At 42.1% G+C, this 23,287-nt stretch overlaps 1 protein-coding gene across 1 annotated transcript in view; it reads left to right on the forward strand.

Moving 5' to 3' along the window:
* Positions 1-23,287, forward strand: part of COG6 (component of oligomeric golgi complex 6) — a 64,253-nt gene that overhangs the window by 17,010 nt on the left and 23,956 nt on the right. Inside the window, exons 6-12 of the mRNA XM_038761789.1 lie at positions 233-315; positions 1,088-1,158; positions 3,312-3,405; positions 12,051-12,179; positions 12,339-12,430; positions 13,940-14,004; positions 20,917-21,008. Coding sequence (XP_038617717.1) covers positions 233-315; positions 1,088-1,158; positions 3,312-3,405; positions 12,051-12,179; positions 12,339-12,430; positions 13,940-14,004; positions 20,917-21,008 — 626 coding nt within the window. The remainder of the gene's footprint in view (positions 1-232; positions 316-1,087; positions 1,159-3,311; positions 3,406-12,050; positions 12,180-12,338; positions 12,431-13,939; positions 14,005-20,916; positions 21,009-23,287) is intronic.

Consider the following 23,287-nt stretch of genomic DNA (forward strand, 5'->3'; position numbering starts at 1 on the left):
AGCGCTTAGTACAGTGCTCTGCACACAGTAAGTGCTCAATAAATACGATTGATTGATAAAGGGGCCTTCTGGGTTTGCCACTGGCATCACAGTTCACCTGGAAAAGCAGTGTTATGGTTACCTCACTGATGTAGGTGCTGTCTCAGAGGAAGTGGTTTAATTTGAATAATGTAAATTATATTGTGTCCTTAAATGGTCTGTCTTATAATTAATCTGGATCTTCATTTTTAAGGACTTTTTCAAAGCCTTAGGAAGAGTAAAACAGATTCATAATGATGTCAAGGTTCTTCTGCGAACAAACCAACAAACAGCAGGGTAAGGAACTTGACTAACCAGGCATGTGTTGTTGGGTAGCCAGGTAGTTATAAGCTGAGTCTGTATAACCCCGGGTATTTTCAACTGCTCTTATTGACATTCTCCCATAACACTTTAAACAAACAAGTAACACCTGATAATTTCTGCACCCTTAATTCTGCCACACCATGTAATTTTTGCTATGCATTTGCCTTGGCTGTTGGGGTGGAATTAGGGCAAGTGTGTCAGGCAGCATAAGCCGCCTTGGTTATGACAAGACTCTCAGCCTTGGGCAAAGCGACTCCTGCGAACCTCCATGGTGTCAGACCAAAGGGGAATCACGAAGTGAATTTGCCTTCAGCTGGGTGTGTTAGGATCCTTTTCTAAATAAAGAAAACCAGCACCAAGAATCAAGTGACATGACCAGAGTCGTCCAGCAAACCAGTGACAGAGTGGCAGAAAATCAGTCATTGGTATTTGAGTGCTTCTTGTGTGGAGAGCCCTATACTAAGCACTTACGTGAGTGCAGTGGACACGATTCCTGACCTCAAGGAGTTTAGTCAGGGGCTTACAATCTAGTAAGACTATTTTACTTAATACTGAGAATATTTTAGCAATAAAAGAACAACTTTGAAAGCCGCATAGTAAAGTACTGGAAAATAAACCTAATGAACCCGAATCCTATTTAGAGTCAGTTAAATTTTGGTAAATTCTATTTTCAAATTCGACGGTATAGTAGGTTATTGGATGACAGTTTTTATGCAATTCTAATGAAAGCTTTGAATTTTTTTAGCTTAGAAATTATGGAACAGATGGCCTTGCTGCAGGAGACTTCCTACGAGCGACTCTACCGATGGGCTCAAAGTACGTCACATGTCTTTCATGTGATCTCTGTTCACGGGTGCTGGAGCGGTTTACTCTGGACTCCCATTGACATGAAGGAATTTAAGCTAAACCAGTAGAAGCCCATGATCAGCTGTTCCAGTGTGGGGACTAGCTGTGGCTCTGGAGGTAGAGTGAATGAAAACCAAAGAGGGTGTCTGAAAATGCAATATTCAGAGGTTGTCCTTTGCCTTCCCAGGGTGAAACATGCTGCCATTCTAACATACGACCCTTTTAGAAGCTTATATTTAAGGACTAAAGACCTCGATCACTTGAATGGCTGTGTGAGCCCACAATCCTGAAATCAGTCCAGTCTTTTTTTTATTTAAATGCAATTATTTCTTAAAGCTAGACTCCTAGGGCTTGAAGGGAACTCAAGAAACCATTTAGTTCAATCCCTCCCACGCTGAAGAGAAACTGTTCTTTCTGTTGAAACTTCCAAAGGAAGAGACTCCCCAGTCTCCCTCGGGAACCCATTCCAGGATCTGGCCGTCTTCTGAGACAGAAATGTTTTCCTTGTGTCTAGTCTCAAACCTCTGTTTAAAGCCCCGTCATTTCCTCGAAGACTATTAAAGTTGCTCCATGGTCTTTCCAGGCCAACCAATCCCAGGACTTCCCAGGGATTACTTTTCTAGAATCATCTTTCCAGTACTCCTTTGAGGCATCTCCAAGTTCTCTTCTCCCTATTAAGTTATGGAACCCCAAACTGGACGCGGTATTCTGCTCAGGGCCCGACTGGTTCTAAGGACAACAGAACAATTATTCCTTCCTGTCATATTCCTACTAGGCAATTAGGCAGCCAGAATTTTTTTTTAGTAGCTAATTTCAGAAAAACAATTTTGTAGGCAGGAATTCACCTTGGAAAACTGAGAAGCAAAGCGTGTCAGGTCTTTTAAGTTGCATAAAAAATATTTTAAAGGTGAAAAGAGGCATTTTATCCCTACTCGAGCAGGTTTTAGAGAAAGCATTTCATTAAACCGTGCTTTATCATTATTCCTCAGCAAGATTTCCCAAATACTCCCTTCCCTCTTCACTCCTACGGGCTCAAGTACAGAGTATTTTAATGTTTTCATACAACCCTGTTGACAGTTTCCTTCATTTCTTCTAGCCTCTCTCCACCTCAAGGCAGACCACCTGCAGCAGCAAGTCAGTTTTGACAATGGGTTGCACCGTTAGCATCCAGGGGCAGGCTAGGGTTGGGGGAGGCTTAAGGCTGAGACCATCCTGAGGCCACTCTTCCCCGTCTCCCTCCGAAGCCCACCCTCATCTTCCCCTCCAGCCCCGGCTAGACCACTCTTCTCCAAGGGGAGAATGGCTGGGAGGGCCCTGGGTATGAGCAGAAAAGTTGCCAGTAAAGAAACTTTTATTTCAGGTCAGAGACCAGTATAGATAGGTGATCTGAAGGGACAAAGAGGTCAAGGGTACTACTGGAATGATCAGTTAGATATTGATCACGAGCAGGGTGGTTTAGTGGAAAGAGCACAGGCCCGGGAGTCAGAGGACGTGGGTTCTAATAGCTCCTCCACGTGCCCGCTGTGCGATCTTATTTATTTATTTTACTTGTACATATCTATTTATTTTATTTTGTTAGTATGTTTGGTTTTGTTCTCTGTCTTCCCCTTTTAGACTGTGAGCCCACTATTAGGTAGGGACTGTCTCTATATGTTGCCAACTTCCCAAGCGCTTAGTACAGTGCTCTGCACACAGTAAGCGCTCAATAAATACGATTGATATATATATATATGATATAAGTCACTTAACTTCCCTGTGCCTTCGTTACCTCATTTCTAAAATGGGGATTCAATTCCTGCTCTCCTTTCTACTTAGACTGTGAGCCCTATGTGGACAGGGACTGTTTCTGACCTGATTATCTTATACCTTCCCCAGCTCTTAGAACAGTGCTGCTTGTTATATAGAAAGTACATAACAAATACCATTATTTTAATTATTACTGTGATTATTATGAACACTGTTACCATCGTTAGTCTTGTTATATTGAGGATTCTGCAAGTCTGTGTTCGCCCTGCTCTCAGGTCGATCCTGTGCAGAAAGGGCCAGTGGGGTTTTTGTGTGGTGGAATTTCTGCGTCGACTGATCTGTAGTAATTCTGGAATTGTTTCTCATTTATTTTAAAGGTGAATGTAGGACGCTGACCCAGGAATTGTGTGACATATCTCCAGTACTAACCCAGGCAATGGAAGCCCTCCAAGATAGACCCGTCTTATATAAGTCAGTGACTTTTCTGGCTAACATCTTTTCTTTAATCTTTGACTGTGCCTATCAATTTCCAGTGTTCCCAGGTCATGCAAATGTGTGTATCATTGGGCTTGTTATTTAAGGACGCTGGCAATATTGTTATTTCTTAGGTATACAAGAATGTTTTGAAAGGCTGACTGGTATTCCCTGCTACACTAGTGGCATATTTCTCTTTCTGGGCATTCGTGTCTCAACTGGGGAAAGAAAACACTGTATTTAGAAATGAAGCCTGATCGTAAGTGACCATATTTCTACCCAGCGCTTTGTACAGTTGTTTTCACACAGTAGATTCTTAATACCGTTACTGTTACTAATCAGTGGAATTGTTAGGGTCATCGAACAAAGAATTCACAGTCTCAGAGTTGAATAGAGTGGAAGTGGGAGACATCCATTTTAGGCAGCATTCATTCATGGGCTGGCCTACCAGGGAGCCAGACCAAAGGTGGTAAAAGCATCAGCAAATGGTGAAAAATCCCTTTCCCCTCTCACTGCATTATATTCGGCCCATAACTCTGGCCATTAACTTCTCGTCCAGCACATAGTCCAAATAAAAAGATTTTGAAACTCTAGCCAGTCCATGTTGCTTCTCTTTAGTTTGGTAAGGAAGGTTTGGCAAAGATTTCAGAGGTGGAGAAGAGGTAATAGATGAAGCAGCATGGCCTACTGGATGGGGACCTGGGTTCTTAAACCCTGTTTCCCTATTTGCCTGCTAGGTGCCCTTGGGTAAACTCACTTATCTTTTCTATGTCTCAGCTTCCTCATCTGTAAAATGGGGATAAAATACTCATTCTAATAATAATTATTGTGGTACTTAAGTGCTTACTATGTGCCAATTACTGGTCTAAGCGCTGGGGTAGATACAAGTCAAGCAGACTGGACACAGTCCCTGTCCCACATGGGGCTCACACTCTTAATCCCCATTTTACAGATGAGGTTACTGAGGCCCAGAGAAGTGAAGTAGCTTGCCCATGGTCACACAGCAGACATGAGGTGGAGCTGGGATTAGAACTCAGGTCCTTCCTCCTCCCAGGCCTGTTCTCTACCCATTTTTCCCTCCAGTCTTAGACTATGAGCCCCAAGTGGGACAGGAACTGTGTTCAGTGTCCAATCTGATTATCTTCTAGCTATCCCAGCATTTAGCCCAGTGCTTAACCTGTAGTAAGCGCTTAAAGTCATCATTATTTATTAAAATCAGACATTTTCATTGTCTGTAGATGTTGATGATCCATCGACACAAATCCTCAATTCCATTATTAGCAAGAGTGCTTTGCCACTACACTTTGTATTTTCATTTGAAATGGAAATTAATTATCCCAAATCTGATTGATGTATTTTTAGGATCGTAGTTTATGGTGAGCTGCGGCAAGTAAACTGCTTTGTCAGATTAAATGAATTCTCTCCTTTAGGGCACCATTTAGGAGTTAACTGAAGAATTAATTAAACTGGAGGGAACTAGAAGAATTAACTCTCTCCCCACGATTGAATTGCTGTCTCAGAATAGTTTTGTCATCTTGTAAAGAAAAAGTTCACCACTCTCTTTGCAAATTACTTCTCGAAATTGCCATTTCAATTGAAAAACGGAAGTGAAAAGTCACCTAAGCGGAAAAACTGATTGCCAGCCACGACAGGGAGGTGACTTGAAAAACTATTCTTCAGCGTGACTCACGTTACTCAAATGAGGCTCACCTTGTATTGTGGAGCAACTCTGAGAAACGTATGATTCCGTATGCGTCTAAACTTGGGAGGTAGTTGGAGGTTAGGTAGCATCTTGGGGATTTTGAAACAATGTAGGGCAGGTACGGGGGGACATTTTTACATCTTTTAGACTGTGAGCCCACTCTTTTAGACTGTGAGCCCACTGTTGGGTAGGGACTGTCTCTATATGTTGCCAGTCTGTACTTCCCAAGCGCTTAGTACAGTGCTCTGCACATAGTAAGCGCTCAATAAATACGATTGGTGATGGGTGTCATTTGAAAGATGAGCTCCGTGTTAGCATTTCAGGAGTTGCTGCTTTGGGTCCACGTTGCCATGGTTCCAGGTCCAAGCTAAGCCTCCTCTTTTTTGAGCCGGGGTGGACGGGAAGAAGGCCCAATCTAGGGCTCTTAACATTCTTTAACCTCCAACGGTTGCCGACACCAAGTTTAAACTGACTTGGTCAGAATTAGAGATTGCTGGGCTTTAGTGGGGAGAGGAGTTGATGGCAGAATAGGTGGAAGAAGGTGGAGGACAAGAAGGGGTTGCTATCTTCCATTTGCTTCGTGAAGACTTAATGGTGGGATCTGAGAAGCTGCGTGGAGGGAAAGCCGGGGATCCTGCTGGCTGGGAGGAAGAGGGCAGCTTGGGAAAAGTCATAGAGTTGTGTCTCCGGCAGTACCATCAGAGAAGCAGCGGGGCTCAGCGGAAAGAGCCCGGGCTTTGGAGTCAGAAGTCATGGGTTCAAATCCCGACTCCGCCAACTGTCAGCTGTGTGACTTTGGGCAAGTCACTTAACTTCTCTGGGCCACAGTTACCTCATCTGTAAAATGGGGATTAAGACTGTGAGCCCCCCGTGGGACAACCTGATCGCCTTGTAACGTCCCCCGCGCTTAGAACAGTGTTTTGCATATAGTACATGTGCTTTGCACATGTGTGACTTTGGGCAAGTCACAACTTCTCTATGCCTCAGTTAACTCATCTGTAAAATGGGGATTAAGATTGTGAGCCCCATGTGGGACAACTTGATTGCCTTGTATCCTCCCCAGCGCTTAGAACAGTGCTTTGCACATAGTAAGCGCTTAACAAATACCATCATTATTATTATTAGTAGTATAGTAAGCGCTTAATAAATGCCGTTATTATTATTATTACCATCACCCCTCTTTCCCCTATGCCTGGCTTGAACCTGTCTGGGTCCATCAGTCAGTCGCATTTATTGTCTGACACCCCCCCACCCCACCCCCCCCAAAAAAAATAAAGCGTGTGTTTTATTTGCTATTGCTGTATTGTGAAGAAAGGAGTGAAAATGTTTTCTGAGCAACTATCTTTCAAACAGTGGTAAATAGGGAACCACAAGATGGCAATATTTGAACTTTTATTTCAATTGTCAGGCCTCTGTTGGATGAAATGAAATGTCAGCATGGTGGAATCGAGGTTGTTTTCAATGTATATTCAAAGGAAATAATTAGGCTTAATATCAGAATCCTGTACATATCTATTCTATTTATTTTATTTTGTTAGTATGTTTGGTTTTGTTCTCTGTCTCCCCCTTTTAGACTGTGAGCCCACTGTTGGGTAGGGACTGTCTCTATATGCTGCCAATTTGTACTTCCCAAGCGCTTAGTACAGTGCTCTGCACACAGTAAGCGCTCAGTAAATATGATTGATGATGATGAGAGTATATTGCATGGGATGACTACTCAGACAACGTGTTTGAACCTGAATGCGGTATTAACTTTTCAGAAATTTCACGTTAAAATTCATTCACTCAGTCAGTCGTATTTATTGAGCGCTTACTGTGTGCAGAGTACTGTACTAATCGCTTGGGAAGTACAAGTTGGCAACATATAGAGACAGTCCCTACCCAACAATGGGCTCACAGTCTAGAATGGGGAGACAGACAAGAAGACAGAACATATTAACAAAATAAATAGAATAAAGAACCTACCCAACAGCGGGCTCACATTGAATTTTGATGATTGAATTGATTATTGAATTGAATTTTAATTATTCAAAATGAAATGAATTTTCAGGGATTAAAAAAGCCCCTTATTTTTCCTCTTTCTACACTTTTTTGATAAGTAAATATATAAGAAGGTCAAAATATAAGAAGGTTCAAAACAAACTTTGCAGTGTATATGTGTATACACTGCAGTGTTTATACACACACACACAGGATTTTTTTCTTTCAGATCAGGGATTTCTTAGGGGTGCATTTTGTGCCTTCTTGCTTTAACCAGTCTTTGAATGTTTTGACCTTGTTTTGATTTTTTTTTTTTGCCCCCAAAGTTAAATTGTAGAGTATATTATTAGAAAAACATAAACTTTGATGATTTCAGAACTCTTTGATAAATATTGTGGAATTTTATGTAGTTCTTCCATTCTGCCTCGCAGACTGGAATTTTGTCTCTTTGACCTTTGCAGACAGAGTTTCTGATCTTGGTCAAGCAAACTGTCTCTTGTCTGTGGGAAAAGATTCTTCAAATGTCTTCGGATATCTTTGAAGGTTCATTGTGGTCTAGGCTGGTTGTACTTTAAAACTAGGAGGGTTTGTTTTTTCAGCAGACACGGGAGTGTCAGAGAATAGTGTCCATTCCCAGAAAATTGAAAACTAATTGTTAATATAAACTCCCTATTCATGCTTCATAATATTGCACAGATTAAACCCTTGTGTTTGCTAGATTCATGGTCACTTTCTGAGACATTTCAAGAGAATATCATAATTCACATGCCGAAATGCTAAATTTACTTGTTTGTGACATAGCTTGTGGCCACATAATGATCAGTTTGTCTAGGAACAGAGGTTTCAATGATATTTGCTTTCATTGTGGTTTGGAAAGGGCTTGGGAGATGATTAATTTTATCTGAGAAAATATGTTTGAAGAATGGGAATATTGTCTGCGCCTCTCTAGAAATAATCTTACACCCAAAGGCCATTTGGAGTTTACATTTGTTTAGCTAGTCATCTGGGAAATGCTTTCTGTGCTGCCATAATCGAGTACCAAAAGAATTGCAGTTATAATTTGCTAGCTTGAGAAAAATTCACAAGTAAGCATTTGGACCTTTACATTAAATATTTTGTGAGGCCCTAAAGGTAATTAAAAAAAAAAGATTATACAGTGTCTCTGAAATAGTGTGCAATGTAGTGCACTTTATATGATGTTGCACTTTCCCCTTCCTGTTCTAGTACAGCGCTGTCGGGAGCCTAAATATCATTTCCTTCAAGTAAGAAACTAAAGAACCACAGTCTGGTAGTAGAGATAGACTTGAAAGGTTTTTAGAGTTCCAAAAATTTACTGCTTCTAGCTAGTCCTCTCCCCTTTCACTTTTAATTGAAAAGTTACCCTTCTACTTAACTATCTCCCTTTCATTTCTAAAAATGTAGATTTTATGTCTGACAAGGAAGGAGTTCTAGGAAGGGCAACAGAAGAGAATCAGCGGACTGGTTTCCTGTTTTTAGACTCATAAAAAAAATCTTGATAATGTTAATTAATGACCACAGTGCCTCAGGGAACCTAACTTGACATCCACACAGATGTGGGGGACAATTTGGGAGGACGCTGGTTTTGGATTCAGAAACTCAAGAATTCAGGCTTTGCTGCTGGACCACAGGCAGTCAGTCAGTGGTATTTATCGAGTGCTTACTGTGTGCGGAGCACTGTGTTAAGGCTTCGGGAGAGTGCATTAACACAAGCAGACCTGATCCCTGCCCTCAAGGAGCTTATAGTATAGCTTACAATCTTCCAATTGTGGAAGCATTGGGGAAAAGGTCTTTTCATGGGCTCGTTTGCATTTGTAGTTTGTAAGATGAGCAGGGCTTTAAAAGTACCTCCGTATACAGGTCAAAATCCCTCAGGTAGTCTGACCAAACTCCCAACCTGGCTCTACCAAAATTCTTCCCGGACTCTTCCGTCCCTCCTCCACTCATTCTTCCACCCTCAGTGGTTCTTTCTCCTGGGAGAATAGGGCTTTTCCCAGATTCCAAGCATTTTGTGTCGCAGGCAGCTCTCCCGTCTTGTACCTCCCCTCCCCATTATGTGCCAAACAACTTTCCGCTGTGCTGCAGAACCCTGGGCTCAGTGGCATTTGGAGGAGAAGGGTGACCCACGCGATGTTTTCGTGCTCGTCCACCACTCCCTTGGCGTGATGGAAGAAGTTTCCTCATGCAAACTTTTCTCTCTGTCATCTCAGCTCTGGGCAGTTACTTGAAAAATTTTTTGGGTGCCATCCGCAGGGACAAAATAATAGTATAATGATAATAAAAACTATTGACTTTATTGCATGAACTTGAATATCTGAAATGGGGAGACTGAAAATGCTGCATAATTTTTGTGACCAATTCTCGATTGCAAAACAGTTTTGTGTTAATGTACTAGAACATCTCAGTCAACCTACCACTGCTATCAATCAGTCAACAATAATAATAATAATGATGGCATTTATTAAGCGCTTACTATGTGCATAGCACTGTTCTAAGCGCTGGGGAGGTTACAAGGCGATCAGGTTGTCCCACGGGGGGCTCAGAATCTTAATCCCCATTTTACAGATGAGGGAACTGAGGCCCAGAGAAGTTAAGTGACTTGCCCAAAGTCACACAGCTAACAATTGGCGGAGCCGGGATTTGAACCCATGACCTCTGACTCCAAAGCCCGGGCTCTTTCCACTGAGCCACGCCGCTTCTCCGATGTTTATCAATCAATGATGTTTATTGAGTGCTGTGTGTAGAGCACTGTACTAAGCACCTAATTCCCTGCCCGTGATGAGCTTACAGTCTAGGGAATGAGTTTACAGTCTAGATTACTCTATAGTCAAAGATACTTCAAAGACTAGAAGAACAGAACAAAAAGAAATCGGCCCACATTCTTTAGGTAGATTTTCATCTCCCTTTCCCAACGAGAATGGAGGGAGATTTGTTTTTAGGCTGATTTTAGAGAGGTGAGTTCTTGTAGTATCAATCAATCAATCGTATTTATTGAGCGCTTACTATGTGCAGAGCACTGTACTAAGCGCTTGGGAAGTACAGATTGGCAACATATAGAGACAGTCCCTACCCAACAGTGGGCTCACAGTCTAAAAGGGGGAGACAGAGAACAGAACCAAACATACCAACAAAATTAAATAAATAGGATAGAAATGTACAAGTAAAATAAATAAATAAATAGAGTAATAAATATGTACAACCATATATACATATATACAGGTGCTGTGGGGAAGGGAAGGAGGTAAGATGGGGGGATGGAGAGGGGGGCGAGGGGGAGAGGAAGGAAGGGGCTCAGTCTGGGAAGGCCTCCTGGAGGAGGTGAGCTCTCAGCAGGGCCTTGTAGTAGGCACTATCCTTCTGTTTTTTACAATGTCGATAATAATAATAAGTAACTGTGATATTTATGCACTTACTATGTGCCAAGCACCATACTAAGTGCTGGGGTATGTAGAAGATAATTTGGGTCAGACACACCCTATTTATTCTGCCTGGTCCTCCTTGCATTGTTGTTTTTTCTAATCTAGGACTAGTGGAGCAGCATTAATCCTTGGCTTCAGCTTCAGAGTGGAACCTAGTTGCTTCACCGTAGGCCTGGCCCCTGAGTGGGGGTAGTAATTGATTTTAAGCCGGCATCTGCTCAGAGTTGGCTGAGGGGGAACATAGGAACACCTGGCTATCTTTTCCAACCCTGGGCTGGGAACTGAGAGAGATGAGACTTTCAAGTTAGTAGTACCTCAGAATGGCCAAGCGACGGTATTCTCTTGGTTAAGAACTCCATATTTTATTCCCACCTTACCCATATGCCATTCGTAGACTTGGGGAGTGGAGAGACGAAGATGGGGGTGACAGTTTGTTGTTGTGGTTGAGACTAGGGTGGGTGAAGAAATCAATCAATCAATCGTATTTATTGAGCCCTTACTGTGTGCAGAGCGCTGTACTAAGCACTTGGGAAGTACAAGTTGGCAACATACAGAGACAGTCCCTACCCAACAGTGGGCTCACAGTCTAAATACATTATGACTCGAAGGGTCCTGTTCCAGTGGAGCGGCAGCCATTTTTATGAATATCATCATCATCATCATCATCATCAATCGTATTGAGCGCTTACTGTGTGCAGAGCACTGTACTAAGCGCTTGGGAAGTACAAGTTGGCAACATACAGAGACAGTCCCTACCCAACAGTGGGCTCACAGTCTAAATACGTTATGACTCGAAGGGTCCTGTTCCAATGGAGCGGCAGCCATTCTTATGAATATGCTGCTAGATTACAGGAAAAACAACCGTGGGTCTAAAATAGAGAATTCCTACTGAATAGAATTTTTAGTGGTATTTTTGTTCATCTGAGCACTTTAATTATAGTTAATCTCTCAGCGCACAGACAATTTAGTATTATTTGAATTGCTATTTTCATGAGGACTTCATGATTTAGTGAGCACCCAATAAATACGTGTTGATTAATTAGAGGAAATGTGTTCTTTTCACTACTGTTTTCATTACCAAATGCTCCCAGAAAACTCCCTTGCAATCTTTCCTTTTTGGAAGCTTTATTGTAAGCCCTATCCTGTATTGTTCATTTTTACTTGCTTGAAATAGCTTTGCCAAAAAAATGAGCTTCATGTTTCCCCTCTCTACTTTGTGTACAATTGGGAAAAACATCTTCCTGAAGCAATTTTTCCATATGTATGTGACATACACTTTCATACGCATAATAAAACTATGTAAATCAATTGCTCCCATTGGGTTTGTGATACTGATATTTCGGGTGAGCATCGCATTGAGATTTTGGCACATAGCGCTTAACAAATGTCATTATTATTATTATTATTTTGCCTGCCTGTCGTTGGGAAGGATTGGCTACTAATGCTGTAGTGGTTATTTTAAATCATGCCCTTCAAAAGTAAGGCAAAACTCTTACCTGATCTTTTTCTTGTCACTTCTCTAGATATACCCTCGATGAGTTTGGAACTGCCCGAAGAAGTACAGTTGTTCGAGGGTTCATAGATGCTCTTACAAGAGGAGGTCCTGGGGGCACTCCCCGCCCTATTGAAATGCACTCCCACGATCCTTTGAGGTAGAGTCAGAATAAGTCGAACTGGACTAAGCGCTTAGTACAGTGCTCTGCACACAGTAAGCGCTCAATAAATACGATTGATGATGGACACCGTATGGTATTTTCTAGAACTCTGGGTGGGGAAACCTTAATGCACTGTATTCTCACTGTTTTCATTAGGTATGTGGGAGACATGTTGGCTTGGCTGCATCAAGCCACCGCTTCTGAAAAGGAACACCTCGAAGCTTTGCTAAAACTTGTAACTGCACAAGGTAATGACAGAATTTAAATAAGTGGTCGGCATATTTATTACTCTATTTTACTTGTACATATCTATTCTATTTATTTTATTTTGTTAGTATGTTTGGTTTTGTTCTCCGTCTCCCCCTTTTAGACTGTGAGCCCACTCTTGGGTAGGGACTGTCTCTAGATGTTGCCAACTTGTACTTCCCAAGCGCTCAGTACAGTGCTCTGCACACAGTAAGCGCTCAATAAATACAATTGATTGATTGATTGATTGATTGTTTAGAAGGAAATTTTAAAGAGGTACTTTGGCTCCCAGTCTTCATGAGGCAAGCCTGAGAAGCAGCGTGGCGGAGTGGATGGAGCACGGGCCTGGGCTGCTGATGGTCATTGGTTCTCATCCTAACTCTGCCACTTGTCTGCTGTGTCACCTTGGGCAAGTCACTTAACTACTCTGTGTCTCAGTGACCTCATCTGTAAAATGAGGATTGAGACTGTGAGCCCCACATGGGACAAGGGACTGTGACCAACCCGATCCGATTTGCTTGTATCCATCCCAGCGTTCAGGACAGTGCCTGGCACGTAGTAAGGGCTTAACAAATACCATAATTATTATAATTAGAAAAAATTGTATTGAAATTTTATTCAACACTGCCCTAAATTTTTTCCCTCTAATTTGAAAGTATAGCACGCTTCTGATTATTCACCAGAAAGACCTGGCTGTCTTTTTCCTTGGGGGTGGAGTTAACATTTTTAGGAAGTGATGTGTTTGTCTAAATAAGCCGTGTAGAAGGCTTTTTGTTAAGTGTTTATTTGTGTCAGGTACTGTACTCTGCGCTGGGGCAGATGTAATCAGGTTGGGCACAGTCCATGTCCCACATAGGTTTTGCAGTATTAATTGTCATTTTACGGATGAGGTAGCTGAGGCACAGATAAATGAAATGATTTGCCCAAGGTCATGCAGCAGACAAGTGGTGGAGCCGGGATTAGAACCCAGGTCCTTCTGACTTGCAGGGCCATGCTCGATCCACCTGTACCATGCTGTTTCTAATATTATGGAGAGAAGAGCAAGCAAATAGGTAATTCCCATAGTTGTACAGGCACTGTGTATTCTTAACTCTCTCAGAGGGCCTGAATAAGTGGGACAAGTTTTACAGGTCTTAGAATAAACTCTGATTCACTAAAAGTGGGTACAGTACTTAGACCACCTGTACTCATTGCACATCAGATGCACAAGCTCTGGCATTTTTAAGCATGGAAAGAGTTAGTGAAAATGCTGTCTAGCAGAAATGTGTGTGAGCTGCTCAATTTTGAAGCTATCATTCATTCATTCAGTTGTATTTATTGAGCGCTTACTGTGTGCATAGCATGGGAAATACAAGTTGGCAACTAATAATAATAATAATATTTAAGCGCTTACTCTGTGCCAAGTACTATATAGAGGTGGTTCCTACCCAACAACGGGTTCACAGTCTAGAAATGGGCTATCTGCTAAAGGTAAAGAGGGAAATATGCTTATCCTGTGCATTTAATTGTAGGTGTCGAAGAAAATATTCAAGAGGTAATTGGACATATCACCGAAGGAGTCTGTAGGCCTCTAAAGGTAAAATACTTTCCAGTTTTTTTATATCAACTTGTAGTTTGGAATCCAATTCAGGGACATGTGATATAACCCATACTACAGTTCATTGGAAAATCAAAAATCCATATGATTGTGAAGGTTTTAGCTTGAGCTACTGACCAAAAATGTTTATATCTTAAAGGTAAAAAATGCTCTTTAAATGTTGAAACCTTTGTATATTTTATTTCTGGGAAAGGAAATAAAATAATATGAATGTAGTTTTATTAAGTACTACCATATCAAGATTATCTTTTCTGTATTTCAAGTAAAATACTGTTCAAGGAAAGTTTGAGGAAAACCGTTTGAGACCATTAACTCCGTCCTATTAATTTTTTAAAGAGAAACTCTTGAGAAGCCCATGACCTTGCTTTATTCTGTCACTTTTACTGATTTTGGGATGTAGAGTCATTTAATGTCCTGGATACGGTACCAACTGAATTGCTTGAACTTGCCTATATATAAAAATAAATTATAATTAAAATCAGGAAGTTTTTTTATAGCCTTTTGCTTCTATTCTGCAGGGGCTGATTTTTTTTTTAATAAAGCAGAAATCAAAGGAAGATCAAAATTTGATTCTTCCTCCCGACTCTCTCCCCCTCCCCGCCTCCAAAACACAAAAAGGCATACCTGAGAATCTGAGTGGGCCCCATTAAACGGATACCTCTCCACTTGACATTTCTACAAGAATGCCTGCACAGGCAAAGCTAAAGAGCAAAACTCTGAAGAAGGTAGTGGGGAATAGGTGATGGTTTTTATGTGTTTATCGATACTGTGACAGAGCCAGTAAAAATGAGCAAAGGAAAGAGCACAGAAGAACAATCATCCAGTCCATCAGGATCCCCTTCATCTTTGAGGGGAAGGAGAAAAATAATGATGGGTGGAAAATTGAGCTAGGCTACAAGGCCCTTGGAAGGGAATTAAGTAGGGAAGTACAGATCATGAGAGATGCAGAAGGGACTGGTCGAGAGGGTTTACTTGCAACCAAAAGAACTTGAAAACGGAGGAACACGGTGTTCCGCTGAAGCATCACATCCAATAGTCCTCAAAGATGGTAGTCAAGACCAGTCTTACATATAAAACTATGTTACCAAAACAGCAGGACCAGTCTTACATATAAAACTAGTATGTTACCAAGTTCTCCGATCTATATGCTTCCTCGGGCAGTGACCCGTGACGCGTCAGGAGGTGAACAAGAAGCAGATCCCACAGTCTCCCGTGGGAAGACATCCAGCCTGCCGTTTCTCGTGTTTAGGAGGAAAACCACAGGGGTTGACACTGTTTAGGTCAAAGTGGTCTGAGTCAGCAGGGGTCACAGCGCAAAGCCATACTAGGCAGTTCAGTGAACTGGGGGAGAAGGTTAGGGCCGTATAGGCGTGCAGAAGGTCTGATGCAATATAGGGGTAGGGTGGATTCAGAGCAGCCACCAATGCAGCCACCTCTGGGTGAAGGTTTGCCTCTTTTGCAGGTGTATCCCAGGAGTGCAAACGGTGCCTCTTAGATGCTGGAGCCGTTCGCTCCCTGCCCTTTCACCCGTGCTGTTCCCTTCCCACTCTCCCCTGTTCAGAGCAATCTTCCCGTCCCATTTCAGATCCCAAAATAGGAGATGGAAAGGAAAACTGGGAAAGTTCTTTTACTAGACTTTTACGAGAGCGTGTACCAAACCCCAAAATCTGGCAATATTCAAAGGCGACCGACTTAATAGGGGATCTTTAGAGCCCCTCCCCTATGCACTTGACTGTGTACTCCTTAAACACGGTACTCACCCCAGCCCTATAGCACTTAGGTACAAATCCTAATATTTACTATTTTCCCTATGCGTAATTGGTTTTCATGCCCATCTCCCCCTGTAGAGTGTAAGGTCCGTGTGGATATTGTGCTTTCCCAAGAACTTAGTACAGTTGTCAGTATTATTATTATTCTCTGTACACAGTTAAGCACTCAATAAATGCCTTTGATTAATTGACTGATCTTTAAGTCCAGTGACCCATGGTCTAATGCCAGGTGGGTCGTACATACCTCTCAGAGACTGGACACCCAGAGGAGAAATAGCCCCTTTGGAAAGCTAGAGAAGCTTTGGGCAGACCCATTAATCAAAGTCCTTTCCCAGAAATGGAAGTGCATCAAAGTGAATTTTAATGGTGGAAAGTCAGATAAGGATAGAATCAATGATTTGGTTGTGAAATATGTAGTCAGATTGAGAAGTTCGGCTAACAGGTGAGCGTGGGGATTTTCCACAGAAAGTCTCCCAGGACATTGGAATTCTAGGCTGTATGACTGGAGGGGGCTTATGATTCCTCAATAATGTTCTTCCCAGAAGCCAGGAGCAGCAAACTCTAAGCAGTCTTTAAAAAAAAAAAATGAATAATGACCCCTCTCCCCATCCCCACACTTCTTCCACTTATCTCTCCTCAATCTCTGCCTTTGTTGTTGACTCACTTATCAGACAGTAGTGAAGGGTTTCAGCTCCTACTACCACAGCTTGGTTGAGTGACTGCAGAGAAAAAGCATCCTGACTAGTATATCAGTTTCTTTCACACAGTCATTCAAGTTTGTCTGCTTGTGTGTCCCATTTTCATTCTGGGTAAAAAAACTGCATTTGTGGAATTAGCTCAAAAAGCAGTTGCAGTGGTAGAAGTGTTAAAAGAAACACTTTATTCTAGAAATTACTTAGTCGGTAGTATTTATTCACCCTTTACTGTTTGCTCGTGGTGTGCAAGGAATGTGTCTGTTATATCGTTATGTACTCTCCCGAGCCCTTAGTACAGTGCCCTGCACACAATAAGCACTCAATAAATATGATCTATTGATATTTGCACGACACTGTACTAAGTGCTTGGGAAAACACAATAGATCTAGTAGACATGCTCCTACCTGAAGGAGCTTGCAGTCTAGGTAGGGTGACAGACACTGAATAAGTTACAGAAAGGAGGAAGGAGAAGTGCATGTGTGAATCTTTGATTAAAACATACTTAGAGGAAAGCTTTCCAATTTATCCTCTTCGAAGTGTGTTAGTCTGGATTCCAACTTGTACAGATGCAGACTTACCATGTCTCATGGGAAAATCTTAATGCACGGTTCCAGAAGTTTGACAGAAAAGACTAGCTTGAAACTAAACTATATTCTGTTATAAAATGAAGCCCAATCCCCTCCAATTTTGAGGAAGTTTTCCTGGGGGAAGAATAATTTTAAATCAAGCCCAGTGCCATTGGAGCATTAGCGTACTTATTCGAGAAAATAGTCAGCAGGTGTTTGTAGAACTCCCCCTTCCACTTAGCTTTGTAATGATGACCTGACACATTACATGAATTGCCTTTCCTGAGAATTTTCTCAAGTTATGTTGCCCTGATTTTTAAAGATTTTCTTCTGAAGGATACTGTTTACACACCTGAATGTCAAATCTCAAATATTTCAGGGCTACCAGGAGGTATCAGTACAAAGAAAGTTCTCTCCTTTCCCTTGAAGTGATGTCACCTTGAATGCATTCTTCAGTGCCATTCACATGTTGCTCCTTCCATTATTTTAGCTATCCTGTTGTCATATCTCAACTGATAAGAAATGCCAAATGAGCAACTGATTCATGATGTGGATTTTGAAGAGGGCTTGATTTGGTTTGAACTACTTTAACTCCTTTTCTTGGATTGATTGGGGAAAGAACGGGCTTGTTGCTTATAGAAATAATGAAAGACTGAGACATAGTCATTACTGTAGAAAAGCAGTGTGGATAAGCACTTTTCTCCCTTGGATAGCCAGAGAAGAAGCTTAGAAAATTCACACTGATACATACAGTTAAATAGAAATGTGCATTCTAGTGCTCAGACGATGCATGGAGAATATTGGGACGACAGCACTGGTACTGGGATACTAAAGCAGAGTATGTTGTTAGGGAAACTTGTTAGATATGGCATTCTTAACTACCTACATAAAATGTTTCCTATTTTTCCTGCTCATATGCATATGTACGTACGTACACACACACACACACACACACACACACACACACACACACACACACACACACACACACACACACACACACACCCGCCCCCCGCCCCCCCCCCCAAACAACAGTGAATTTTGCTCATAAATGCAGGTGTGGCCGAAGTGACCCATGTGTGGTCTTCCAAATTTGAAACAGAAAACTTCTTCTCTGCATTTCGTAGTTATTAGCTTTTTCCAGCCCTGTTTCCAGTTTGGTGTTTCCTCTTAGTCCGAAGATCCTCTCAAAGCTTCTACTGAAAGACAGCCACTGGTTTTTTTGTTGTTTTTGGTTTTGGTTTTTTTGCAGGGGGGGGCGTTTTTTTTTTTAATTTCAGTGAGCTACAATGGCCTGCCTCCCTCTGTCTCTTCCCAACATCTAGCGGTCATGCCCTGTGGCCTGAGGTTACGTGTCCCTTATTCCTTCCAGTGTGCCTTTGGCTACACTACCATCAGTAACCTCGACCCTTTCATTCATTCATTCAGTGGTATTTATTGAGCACTTTCTGTGTGCAGAACACTGTCCTAAACACTTGGAAAAGTGCAATACAACAGTAAGCAGTGACATTCCCTGCCCACAATGAGCTTACAGCCTAGAGTGGGGGAGATAGACATTGACACAAGTAAATAAAAATTACAGTTATGTACATAAGTGCTGTGGGGCTGGGAGGGGGGAGAGCAAAGGGACCCCTGACCATGATACACCCAGGATGTAGACATCTCAGGATCTTGATGATATCAGAACCACCCAATTTTCAAGGTGGCTTCCACACTGCTGGCAGTGTGGCTGTACATCAGCTTTTGTATTGGTCAGTCTGGTCGTTGGCTGGTTTTTCTCTCGTCCCGGTCCTGAATCAGCCCCGGACACCTTTATGTCTCACATACTATTTTAAACACCCATCGCCTGACACCGAGTCTCCTGGTTCGAGAACCAGTAATCGTGGTCACAGAGACTGGGGATGGGCAGGGAGGGGAAAGGACCATAGGGATTCTGGAGCAAAGTTTTGGAGGGAGGTGGTCAGGGGACACACAGTAGGAACAAGAGGCTAGAGAGGAAGTTGTACAAGTGTATCATGGTGAAATCGCTGAATAATTTGATGTACAAATGAGTATATAAATAGCTATTCAAATCAAATGTATGTGCACAATGCTGAAGTTAGGAATAAAATATCCACGTGAGATGGGTTAGTGTTGGGTTGACTTGACTGGGGTGTTGTGAATTAACCTGGGGGGGCTTCAAGTAACCTGATTCATCTTCCCTCACCCTGATGGCTAGAAATACTATGAAAAATCAGGAGTCCCCTTTTTTTTTTATAATTGTCTTCAAAGAAAACCTTGTGCTGAGCATTGAACAAGGTGCCTGGAAGTTGTACAGAAAATATATAATTGTACTTTCCCAAGCGCTTAGTTCAGTGCTCGACAGTGAGCGATCAGTAAATATCATCGCTATCATTGATTCCGTGTCCTCAAAGTGGTTCTCATCTAACGTAGTTCACAAACAGTGATTCCAAACTGTCTGCTTGTCTTTTTGCATGGATAAACTGCCTCCTCAGCTCTCATGTGTAGAAATCACTGCTTTTGTAGTGCTGCACTGAACACTTTCTGAGGGAAGCTGGCTGCAGAGAGAAATTAAGTAGGACCATGCAGCCTGAGGCAGGGCCTTAATGAGGATGTGGGCACTTAATAAATGCTATCGATGATGATAATTTGGAAGTTAGCTCCTGGTGCCAAAAGTTAGACATTAGTTGTTAGGATCAATAAAGGAGCCCCACCACCTTTTGCTGGGTGACTGTTCTTCAGCTGTATAGTACATCCCTAACAGATGGAGGTGAGGGTTGAGATAGACATAAGAAACTTCCTGACTCGCTGCCTGAGAGAAAACCATAATACGAGGTACTGAGCTGGTGACCACATTTTCCAAACCATGGCTCAAGGCCATTTTTCTTCCTTAATTGTTCTAGAATGCTTTTTTCAGGAGGGTTGCTGTGAAATAATGGCTTTGAAGTGTTTCCCTACTGGATTAGCAATTGTGGCAAGCAGCTAGCAATACCTAATGGACTCTCTACCCACAAGTACTTTGGAAGTAACCTGAAAATTTGAAAGGTTGCCCACATTGATTCTTCAGCTCCTGAGGCTCACGGTTGCTACATGTACCATTACCATGCTACACTGTTCCTGAAGAGGTGAAAGAGTGTGGAGTAAAATGGTTCAAAAAGTCTCTTGAGACTGCAGAAATTTATTTCTGCACATCGGACATAGATATGTGGAAGCCACCGCACCACGGGCATTCATCTTAGTCTGTACCGAGAGTTCATATGCCAGCTGTGGTCCAAGAGCCGAGAGAGTCAGTCATGGTTTTGCCTCAGTAATCCAGAAATTTCTAGATTTCCTTTTCTTGCTGAAGCAATTTTTAACCAGGTAAGAGGATAAAATGAGGTCTTAATCGTTGAAAAATACAGACTGGTTACATTATCGCTCCTGGTCTTCCTGAGGATTTTGCTGTGCTCTGTTGATTGTCATCTGTTGGAAGTTGGGGATTTTGCAGCTGCTTTAGCTATTCAGTGCTGGATTGAGTTCCAGTATGTACTGGTGCTATTCCACAAATGATCTCATTGTATTGACATTTCCAGAAACAACGGTCTGTCTTCAAACTCTTGGGGACAAAGTCATTCTTGAGAAGCACACCTGCTTTTTTTTTCCCCTACCCAGTAACTTGACAGACCAAAATTTAAAAAAAAACCTGTTCAAAATATCAATTTCTACGTTACGGTTTCTACATAGATGAGACGGTGCATTAATATTTCTCAGTAAATGTTATTTTCTTGCATGGTTAAATCATAAAAGCTTATCCTATTATGAATGTTTAAAAGATTTTTATAACCAGCCAGTGTCATTTTCTTCCTTTTAATATTTCAACAGGTGCGAATCGAACAAGTAATAGTTGCAGAACCTGGAGCTGTTTTATTATATAAAATCTCTAATCTCCTCAAGTTCTACCACCATACAATCAGGTAAATGGAATTTTTAAACATGGTTACTAAATTCCATTTATCTTATCCCAATTTTTTTTTAAATATTTGTTTTATTATATCACAGTGCGTGTATGTGTCCTATACATATGTGTACACACATACACACGAGGAACCTGATCCTTTCCCCAGTAGGGAGCAAGAACAAGCTGTTATAAGTCTATGGAGGAACCCCTGAATAAGCTTAGTTATGAGTGTTAGAGTAAATCAGTGGTATTTGATTTTTTACTGTGCAGAGCACTGTACTAAGTGCTTTGCAGGCCAGGGCCCCATTTCTTCTCTCCAAAAAAAATTTTATGGGGGTGGTTGCCAGCAATTAGGCAATCAGTTATAGAGAATTTATTGTTTGCAAGCAGAGAACTAAGCATTTCCTGTTAGAAATATTAGGGAAGCAGTGTGGCCTACTGGATAGAGCATGGGCCTCAGAGTCGGAAGGACCCCGGTTCTAATCCTGGATCCGCCACTTGTCTGCTGTGTGACCTTGGGGAAGTCACTTCACTTCTCTGTGCCTCAGTTACCTCATCTGTAAATGGGTTTTAAGACTGAGCGCCCCATGTGCGACATGGACTGTGTCCAAATTGATTAGTGTGTCTCTTCCTCAGCACTTAGAACAGTGCCTGGCACAGAGTAAATGCTTAACAAATACCATTAAAAATAAAAGAAATGGAGTGCAAGGAGTGACTAGGTGAGTAGGGATGCCACACGTTGCCAAATGCGTGTGCAGTCTTTGATCAGGTAGGGCAACTACAAGAATTGGGACTCGAACACTGGTCTTCTGATTCCCAGAACAGTGCTCTTTAGTAGTAGTAATAATAATAATATTATTTGATTTAAGTGCTTAGAGTGTGTCAAGCACTGGTTTGGGGACTGAAGTAGATACAAGTTGGTCAGTAGATCAGGTTGGAGGCAGTCCCTGTCTAAGTAGGAGGGAGAACAGATATTGAGTCTCCATTTCACAGATGCTGCAACTGAAGGACAGAGAAGTGAAGCCACTTGCCCGGGATTACATAGCAGGGAAGAAGTAGCAGAACGGGATTAGAACCCAGGTCCTCTGACTCCCAAGGCTGTGCTCCTTCTACTAGGCTACCGCTTTGATTAAGCTCCCAGTAAGTGTGGGGAAAGAACACAGGTGGGAATTAATCACGGTCCTTGGCCCTTAAGGGGCTCACAGTCTTTCCACGGGCCCAATGGCCGGGCTATTAGGGAGAGCATAATAAAAGCAAAAGATCTCTATTGCCCACAGGGAGCTTTTAGTCATCTTCCACTCAACTTTCCCATGACACCCTCTGAAACACTCATGGGGGAAATGGATTGTAGCAGCTCCAGTCCAGTCTCCCAGGAAGCAACTCAAGAAGAAGAGACACATGTCAAATTGCTCCCCCCAGGGAACAAGGAAGGGTCTGGAGAAGGCTGTTCTCCTCAAAATCTCCAATTCTAGGGCATGGGGCATATTCCAGCATCTTCAAGAGCCCCTACTTCCCCTTCTCCACCTTACTTTCCCCTTTCTCCCTCCTCCCTTCCTATTTATAGAGCACTTTATCTGTGCATACACAGAGCAGCAGGGTGCCCTAGTGGAAAGAGCACAGGTGAGGGTGTCAGGAAACTTGGGTTCTCATGCTAGGTCAATCAATCCTGGTTGACTTTGGATGAGTAGTTTAACTTCTCTGTGCCTCAGTTTCCTTATCTATAAATGGTGGCTAAATCCCTGTTCATCCTCCCCCTTAGACTGTGAGCCCCATGTGGGATAGGGACGGTGTCTCAGCCAATTATATTGTATCTAGCCCACATACAGTCCATGGCGCATATTTAGTGCATAACAAATAGCACTATTATTATGGAGCACACTACTAAGTGTGATTCCCCAAATAGAGTATAAGCTCCTTTTGGGCAGGGAACAAGTCCCTTGTTTGCTTTGTACTCCCCTAATGCCGGTATGGTGTCTTGAAAGTAAACACCTTTACTGCTACTACTTAGTCATTCATGAAATTCCACTGAAAGGGGCTGAGGAGCAATGAAAATTCCCTCACCTATCTTTATCTTAATTAGCTATACCATATATCTCAGAAGCAAAAATCCGTCAGCTTTAATGTTCATTTTTATAAACCTAGAGCAATTAATACCCTCTGCGCTTTGCAGCTTGTAATCTATCCAGAAATATAAAAGCAATCTGGATATTCACCAGGGTTTTTCCAGCTTTCGAGGAAGCCGTAATTCCAGGGTACATTTTGGCTAAACATGTTATCTTTCTTTTTGATAAATTA

This window comes from Tachyglossus aculeatus, chromosome 20, assembly GCF_015852505.1.
Source record: "Tachyglossus aculeatus isolate mTacAcu1 chromosome 20, mTacAcu1.pri, whole genome shotgun sequence".
Taxonomy (NCBI): domain Eukaryota; kingdom Metazoa; phylum Chordata; class Mammalia; order Monotremata; family Tachyglossidae; genus Tachyglossus; species Tachyglossus aculeatus.